Genomic DNA, 8544 nt, shown 5'->3' with positions numbered 1-8544 from the left:
GCACACTGCCTACTGGTGGTGGGGAGCGTGAGTGTCACCCGACGAGGAGGGGGAGGGGGAATGTACCAGAGGTGGCGGCCGGCGTGATTGGAGGAGCGGCTGTGAGCCGGCCTGCGAGGCGGCCGTGATGGGTAGAGTATGTGGGCCGGGCCCGTGCACTGGTGACCGAGTCGTTGCGTTGCTGCAACGCGCGTTTCCAGCGCTGCTTCACACCAGGCGATGGGGCGTGTGACAGGGCCGCTGTGGAGTGAAGCTGAGCTCGTGCTGTATGGCAGAGAGTGGACACGCTGAAGAAACAGCAAACCGCCTCGACGACGAGATCCAGAGCCTACACAAACATACAGCTATCCAGTCCGCTGGACACATCAATGCGTGATCACAGGCTCCATGACACTGCACACCTGAGGTAGTACTGTAGAGGCTGCCCGTCTTTGGCAGAGGCGAGAGGCAGCCGGGCAGAACCCAGAAGAGAAGGAGGTGGCGTGGTATTCATCATGCGCCCCCCGCACTGACTCGCTGACGGACTCCCTCTCCTGTGCCGGACACAGGTACACAATGCCCTCCTCCACTCTGTGTGTGCCGACCTCCCTATCAGTTGGATTCGACCTTCTTTGGTGAAACCTACCATTCACATGACGTATGAAGACGAGGCTCTCGAAGGACGCACGCACAAAAGGATATCAGGCCAGCGTGCTTCAGGTGGGATTCGTGTAGTCGTTGTGATTCGCGGTCATGAGACAGGGATCCGAGGATCCTGTAGCTGCGTATTCTGTTCCCCCCCCTTCCTCAGCCGCCGATGATATCTGAACTTTGCTTGTTTCTCGTCGCTGTCCTGCCCGTTGTCCGCGGCCTCTCTTTTTTTTTTTGTATTGCTCCAAGCGTCGGCCATGTGTGGTGACGGCACCCTGTGATGTTGCGTGGGTGCCCGCACATGGATGAGCGGCTGTTCAGCAGAGAGGGAGAGCACACCGCCACATCAAGACCATCGCCAGAGTTTTTGGTCACTCGATAAGGGACCAAAAGGAAACACACAAACTCCACCAAAAGGCATGCGAAGCATTCTCTCGCTGAGCAGCAGGTTCAACGCCATGTTCAGCAGACCGCCTCGACCTTTTCGTCTATTTTTACTTTCTGGGCTTTCGGGTCTTTCCTTCTGCCTGCCCTCTTTCCCGTTTCACTTTCCTTCTAAAACGATTTCGTACCGCGCACACTTCTTCGTCTTCTGTTTGGGCTTTCGTGTATTTTTTTTGTCCTCCGTTTGTGAACGTCTTCGCCCTCCTCTCCTCGCCCCTCCTCCTCCGGATCTCACTTCCTCTTCTCAACTGCCCCGCGTCCCTTTGAAGATTTGCCTGACTACCGTCCGCGCACTCACGCACGCATGCACACATGCGCGAAGCCTTCTTCATCCCCGTCACCGCCTATTGCACGCATCCGTGGTCATAATGCCTGTGTGTCCGTGATGCGTGCGGGCATGCGAGGATATGCCCAAAAGCGGTGTGTGCGTGTGTGCGGACAGAGGACCTGATGGAGGGCGACGGTGCGCAAAGCTGCGCGAGGCAGGGTGGAGGACTGCGACGCGCCTTTTACGGCCCCTTTTCCTTGTGCGCCCGCCTCGCCGTCTGTCTTTTATAGTTACTGGAAGACAACCACATACACCCTGCCTGCAGACATGGAGAATGGGCGCATGCGCCCGCGCGTGTGTCTGCTTGCCCTTTCCCTGCTTAGCCGTGTGCTGGTTCTTTCTTTTCACGTGCGACGATATTGGTGCTCTTTGCCTCGAGGGGGGCGGTCGCGGGATGTGCGGCAGCTGAGGGAGCGAGGCAAAACGAAAACAGAAACAGCAGCGCAGTGGTGAAGTGCAGCAGGATGACCTGCAAGTCGTAGAGGGAGTCTTCTCATTCTCGGCATCGAAATGGGATGCAGGCTCTTCTCTTTGCAGCACCTTTCTTTTTTTTGTTCCTTATCCGCTGTGTGCCCCTCTCTCGTCTTATCCGTGCACACACGCGTGCATCGGCGTGCGTGGGCGTGCTTGTCGGCCGTCATATATGCCTGCCTGCACACTGTCTCAGCGCCCCTCGCTTTTGCCGCGATTGATTGCGAGGTGCCAGTGGTACACGAACAACGGCACATCAGCGGCACCTTAGCACAAAACACCAGTGCAGCACCCCGCCATGGAAACCCTTCACCCCGCTTTGTTCTTATGGTTACGATTTGTTGCGCGCAACGGTGAAAGTCGAGAGCAGGCGGCACCGTAGGGAGAAAGTCGTCTCCTTCCTCGTGGAGGTGCGCGTCATATTCAAGCACATTCTGCGATGGCATGGGCAGGGGGCCCTCAGTGTATTGCCATCGCTAGTGTACCCCACACCGATACTCGAGCGATCCACGGGGCAGTGCACGTGCTTCTTGCCCTCACCATCAGCATTGCTCCGTTGGCACTACGACTACCCTCCACCGCACTCACTTCCATTCTCTGCCTGCCTCCATCCCTTCTTTTCTTCTTTTTCTCTGCTGCTGCTGCTGCCGCGCACCGATGGGTCTCTACCAACACAACCGATGCCCCCACCTCCTTCCACCACAAAAACACGGCCGCGCAGTGATCCCCTCCTACCCACCTTACACTCCCTCTTTCCCCGTCTACCAGGTGTGTCTGTGTGTGCATCTGCTCTTGGTGGTTGTGCCTGATTGTGCCATCTTCATTTTCCTGTTCACTTCCGAATCGTCGCTCAGCCGCCCGCTGAGCTCCCCCAAACAACAATACAGAGGAAACTCACACAAGTTTTTGCAGAAATGGCGACCAACCCCGATATTGAGACCGATATTCCTCGCGATGTGTACCAGTTCTTTCGTGGACTGAACCGCGCGGTGGAGCGCCGCGACGCGGCGGCGATGCACGACCTCTACGAGTCGCAGTTTGATGCGCTTACCAAGAATTATTACATGGCCGGCCACGGTCAGTTTCGCTCCTGGCCGGCGCTCCGCCTTGAGCAGGTGTCGTCGTGCTTTCGTGGCAACCGCATGGCGGAGCTGGTCTACAGTTTCCTCTTCTACAAGCACCTGTTCATGGACAACCGCTCCGTGAGGGCTCCCGACGCGGAGGGGGCGTGGAAGACGTACAGTGAGCTCCTCCCGATGCTGAAGAGCTACGAGCTGCCGAACTGGATGCTGTGGGACATCTTTGATGAGTTTCTCTATCAGATGACGGTGGTGTATCAGAAGGTCTTTGCCACGGAGGGCATCTGGGCTGTGCCGGAGGTGTCGCGTCTTCTCAACGAGGTCGTCGACAACTCACGCCTGCTCGAGCTGGTGAAGGAGCCGGACTTTCTGGACGACATTCACCGCGGCCCGAACACAGGTGCGCTTAGCGGCTTCTACGCAATTGTGACCAAGTCGAAGCTGAACGTGCTCCTCGGCGACTACTACTCCGCCCTCACGGACTTGGAGCCCCTCGACGTGTACAACAAGGGCCGTGCCGTGCTGACGCGGGTGTCGCCGTGCGCGGTCTCCGTGTTCTACCACATCGGCTTCAGCTATCTGATGATCCACCGCTTCGAGGACGCCAGCAACGCCTTCCGCCGCTGCGTCACGGTGAAGCTTAACGGCCGTCGCTTCTCCGAGCGCGTGCAGCAGGATGCGGCATACATGTACGTCTGCGCTCGTGTGCTGGGTGGCATGCCGATCAACAACCTCACCTCATACCTCGACAGCCGCAAGGTGGCCGCCTTCGAGGACGACCGCGAAAGCCTGCGCACCGGTGACGAGGAGCGCTTCCGTGACGTGTTTGACCGCTGTAGCCCCAAATTTCTCACTGTGCCGCCGTCGGATGGGTCGCCGGTGAAGGGGTCGGAGGGTCGCGAGCTGCAGGCGCGCATGTTCCGTCGCGCGGTGCAGCAGCAGCAGGACATCATCAAGCTTCGCGGGTACTTCAAGGTGTACCAGAACACCAAGATGAACCTTCTCGAGACGCTGCTGGAGGTCGACGATGGCTATGCGCCGCTGTTCGCACTCAAGATGCGCTCTCGCCAGCTGGTTCACGACGGCGTGACGGCGGACCTGCTGCAGGGCGTCTTCACGTCTAGCTCCGAGTTCGACTGCATTGTGCAGGATGACAACGTCGAGGTGGTGCCCAGTATGACGTTTGGCGGCATAGAGCAGAAGCTGCTGAACAAGATCAAGAACACGCAGCGCGACATCGAAATGGCGAAGCGCAAGTTCAACCAGACCCGCAACCGCGATGAAGGCGGCAACAAGCGCAGGGATCAGCGCGACCAGAAGCGTCGCCCCAATCAGCAGCAGCTGCACGGCGGCGTCGGCAATAACGCCGGCAGCGCGAACAGGAACAACAACAACGCGAACCGCTACCCGCGTCAGAAGATGGCTGCGCAGCCTATGACAAGCAACCTCTTCAACCGTAACGACAACTGAGCGCGGCGACACTGGACGCTGTAAGGTCGGCGGCTGTGAAGGGCGGTCGCTTGCGTAGAGGAATGCCTGAGAGTGCCCCCCTACGACGCTGATGTCTGCGATAGCACCGCCGAGGGAGTGCGTTGCCCGTGCGCCTGTCCGAGTTTCACATGCACGCCTCTGTATTTCTTTTTTTTTGGTTTTCGTGATCTTCCGTGTGTCGCCGTGTATGCGCCCGGCCGAGTGAGGCGCTAACTACCCAAGCGCGTGTGCGTGCGTGTGTGTGTGTGGTGTCTGTGTGCGTGTATTTTTGGGTGGGTGTGAGGTTCTTTCTCTTTGAATTTTAAGTAAAGTTGAGGAGTGGCTGTGCCGTGAATGCAAAACTGCCGCTGCAACTCGTCAGGAAGACGAAAAGAGAGGGAGAGCGCATGCGAGAGACGGGAGCGTCGCGGTGAGTGGACAAGGCCATTTCTTGATGTTCAAGAAGAGATGTGCACACGCACGCGTGTCTCGCTCTCGCTTTTTCTTTTTCACTCGTGCGCCTGCGTATGCGTGCGCGCTCGTCTCTTCTCTGCTTTCTGTTTGCCTTTTTGTTGTGACCCCGCGTGTGTGCATGTGTGCCCCTAAAAGCTTCTAACTATTCCCATCGCTTCAGTGAAAGGAAGTGGCTAACGAATCAACATGATAGCGCTGCCGCACATCCCCTACACACATACACGCTCCCTAAAGGCATCCCACAGGAGAGGGGGAGAAGCTTCTTTGCAGGCTTGTGTGTGTGTGTGCGTGGCATCTTCCTCGACGGTGCATCGGCGTAGCGCCTCTATCGACTCGGAGCATGACGAAAAGGGCGACAGATCGAGTGAGACACGACCGTGCGTAGACGGGGCGGATCGTACCTTTCCTTGTCCGTACAAACTCTGTGGTGCGGCGTTGATGCCAAAGCGGTGCTGTGTACCCCTTTCACGCCTCATGAACTCCTCCAACGTTCCACGGTAGGAGCCAGCAGCAGGGATGGCTGACATCTGCTGCTCAACATCTCACTACTCACTTTTACCGTGTCCTTCCCGCACTCCCCCACCCGCGACTCCTCTCTCCCAACACGGCATGCCCAAGAGGAAGAAGAAAAAGCCGTGCGTGCGTGCGTGTGCTTGTGTCTGCAGCTGGTGTGCCCGAGGGTGTAAGCTACTTGCTGCTGAGAGAAGTGCCGCTTGAGTCCACTACATACAACCACGCTCGGCATTTTTCGCATTGATAGCGAATCGAAACGTGCGCCTCGAGCGCCTCGACCGACTTATAAAATGTGGATTCGAGAACAGTCTGCGCTTTAGTTATACGAATGCTCTTCGACAGCGATGACGATAACCTTCCAGAGGTGCCGACTATCAGGTCAAACACCCTCATACCGCTGACGACGTCGGGCGCTCAGGCACAGCGATTACAGCAGCTGGAGGCAGAGTATCGCGCCTCGCGGGCCGAGACCGCCGCGGTTCGTCAGAGAGCTGCACGCCGCTGCTCTTCCTCGCGGCCGGTCTCGCCGCCGGAGCCAAGGAAGGCGGCCTCGCATGTCTGGGAGGAGCGCGACGAGGCGGCCTTTTACGAGCTTCACTCGCTTGTTCCGCACCTGTCACCACAGTTCGCCTGCTCTTACAGCGACGCGGTATTACTGATTGCCGCCATTCAGAGCGGCGGAGCAGCCTCAGGCAACCGCCACACCCTCGCAGACAAGTGTCAGTCACTCGAGGCAGATCGTCGCCAGCTGGAGCAGCGTTTGGAGAAGTCTCGCGCCCAGTGCGAGGAGCTCAAGCGCGAGGTGGCTGAGGTGAAACAGAAACTGAGGGTGGTGCAGGAGGAGTCGCGGAACAGTGTGAATGCACTGGCGCAGCGACGCGAGGAGATGCGCAAGCAGCTGCTACTGGAGGAGACGCGCGCGGAAAAGCTGATGGTGCGCAACAAAAAGCTCGAGCAGGAGAACGACTCCCTCAAGGGGCGTGTGCGAGAGCAGTTCCGCTGACGGCCCGCGCCACCTTGCCGCCTGTGCACCTCTGTGCGTGGCGGCTGTGCGCGTGTGAGCGCAAGGAACCGAAAAAGGGACATTTCTTCTTTCTCTTTTTGTATTACTGTTTTTCGCTGTGGTCCCTCCTGCCAGCTGACGCGATGCCGCGCTCCCGCCGCCTCTCTCTCTCATGTGAACATATGCTCTCTCTCTGAGGTTGCGGCGTTGTTGTTGGTGACGAATGACCGGCGATGGCTATTGTATACATCGGCTTTGCTTCTTCAACCGAAAAAGCACACAACTATGGGAAAAAAGGGAACTGCACTCCTGACGCTGCAAACGCCGCTCGTCGTCATCTCCCTTCTCACCCCAGGCACTCTTCCGAACTCTCTTGCCCTCGGTGCGCCGGCCCATACCCACATACTGCACCTTTGTGCGGCACGCATGCGCCCGCTTCTCTTTTGAGGCGCATCCGCTCTTTTCAAGGGAGCGAGGGCACGCAGGCGAATCTGGTCCCCTTTTCTCTCCCCTGGCATGTGCATCCGTGTGTGGCAAAACAAAAAAGAACGCCGCACCACAGGGGTGGTGGTGGTGGTGCTGAGCCGACCACGTTGAATCACCTCTCCCCTCAGTCACCTTGAATGGCTGAGGGGCACTTCCAATGACACTATCGCATCCCTTGTGCGCTTTCCCGCGGTGTCGTGGCCGATCCTCCATCGGGTTCCAGTGTGCACCGAAACGAAGGGTGCACGAGCTCGCACTTGCACGGCCTTCCCGCAAGCTACTCCCGCCCCCTTTCTCTATGTTGTTACTTCTCTGCGTGCCTGCCGCTCTCCTTCTCGCTCGCTCTCGCTGCGTGGCCGCCAAGGTTCCCTTTGCGCGTACCGCTGCCGTTGCCGCGTTTTTTTTTTTGTTCGCTCCGCTTCAACCGCTCCTCTCTCTAGGCTTCCAATTACTCCCGCAAGCGCACCCTCGTGTGAATGGGCGTCATTCGTACGGTCATGAAGGCGGGCAGTGGCGCCACCCCAAAGGCCGGGCAGACAATCACCGTGCACTGCACCGGGTACTTAGCGGATGGGAAGAAGAAGTTCTGGTCCACCCGCGATGACAACAACCCGTTCTCCTTCAACGTGGGCGTCGGCCAGGTGATTCGCGGCTGGGATGAGGGCATGATGCAGATGCAGCTCGGGGAGACGGCAGAGTTGCTCATGACGGCTGACTACGCCTACGGTGATCGCGGCTTTCCTGCCTGGAACATCCCGTCAAACGCCGCACTGCTGTTCGAGATTGAGCTGCTGAAAATACAGTAGACTATCTCCGGCGGTGCGACTTCGCTCTTGCACCTCTTTTCTCGTTCTTTTTTGTCGTGTAGCGTTTCCATCTCTGTTATTCCTCTCGCCCTTCCGTCCCCCTCTTGATGGCGCATTACTCGTTGAGCGCCAACTGCGCGGCGTGGCAGTTGGCGTGCTCCGTGCGTGTGCCATTCAGCGCGGATGGTCATAGGCAAGCTATGGCGGCAGCGACACGCCACAGGTCTCTTTCTATCCAACGAAGTAAGAGAGATGTGAGAAGAATTAGAAAACAGACGAAATGGAAGTTCACCAGGTAGAAAGTGTGCTCCACGAAGATCTCCCCGGAGATGCGCGTGCCGCGATACGGGGAGCTCATCCGGCGTGACCACGTAGTCGTGCGAGCGAGTGGAGCTGTCAAGCTTCTGTAAGCGACTATGCCGGCACTTGTGTAGCTGGGGCAAGGTTAGTGCGACCGCCCGCGCCGGTCTCCCCGGTTGTGCGGACGGACCTCCTCAAGCAGGTGAGTGCATGCCACCGTCGCTATCGACTCGGTTGTGTTTTTCTTTCGTATGATGTGTGCATTGCCTGATGACGGCGGGCCCATGTCAGTGCGTGACATTTCAGGATCCAGTACCGAATCGGTGGTAAGGCCACAGCAGTGCCTATCCCCTCCATATGCCGAACCACCTCTGGTAGTGACAGGGTCAAGTATCTGCGACGTGGGGCGGCCAGAGCAATGCGTCGCTAGGGATGCTTGTGGCCGAGTCCTGGATGGTGCCGCGCTGGAGAGACCTGCGGCAGCGAACACGCTTGTACCACCCACATGATTCGGCGGAGTGCCGGCGTGGCTCGGACGCG

The 8544-nt window shown here is 58.3% G+C and overlaps 3 protein-coding genes across 3 annotated transcripts; all 3 read left to right on the top strand.

The window, feature by feature from the left end:
* Positions 1-2787: 2787 nt before the first annotated feature.
* On the top strand, positions 2788-4422 carry LDBPK_360270 (EIF3-interacting protein-like protein; the record flags this gene model as incomplete). Its single annotated transcript, XM_003865096.1, has 1 exon — positions 2788-4422. The coding sequence occupies one exon, from the start codon at positions 2788-2790 to the stop codon at positions 4420-4422; it is 1635 nt and encodes a 544-aa protein (XP_003865144.1).
* A 1315-nt stretch (positions 4423-5737) lies between these two features.
* On the top strand, positions 5738-6412 carry LDBPK_360260 (hypothetical protein, conserved; the record flags this gene model as incomplete). The annotated part of the gene is made up of 1 exon (XM_003865095.1): positions 5738-6412. The coding sequence occupies one exon, from the start codon at positions 5738-5740 to the stop codon at positions 6410-6412; it is 675 nt and encodes a 224-aa protein (XP_003865143.1).
* Positions 6413-7374: 962 nt separating this feature from the next.
* Positions 7375-7704, top strand: LDBPK_360250 (peptidyl-prolyl cis-trans isomerase, putative; the record flags this gene model as incomplete). The annotated part of the gene is made up of 1 exon (XM_003865094.1): positions 7375-7704. One exon carries the CDS (start codon positions 7375-7377, stop codon positions 7702-7704), a length of 330 nt encoding a protein of 109 aa, XP_003865142.1.
* Positions 7705-8544: the final 840 nt, after the last annotated feature.

Source organism: Leishmania donovani, chromosome 36 (assembly GCF_000227135.1).
Source record: "Leishmania donovani BPK282A1 complete genome, chromosome 36".
NCBI classification, from domain to species: domain Eukaryota; phylum Euglenozoa; class Kinetoplastea; order Trypanosomatida; family Trypanosomatidae; genus Leishmania; species Leishmania donovani.
This window is presented reverse-complemented; position numbering and strand designations above follow the sequence as displayed.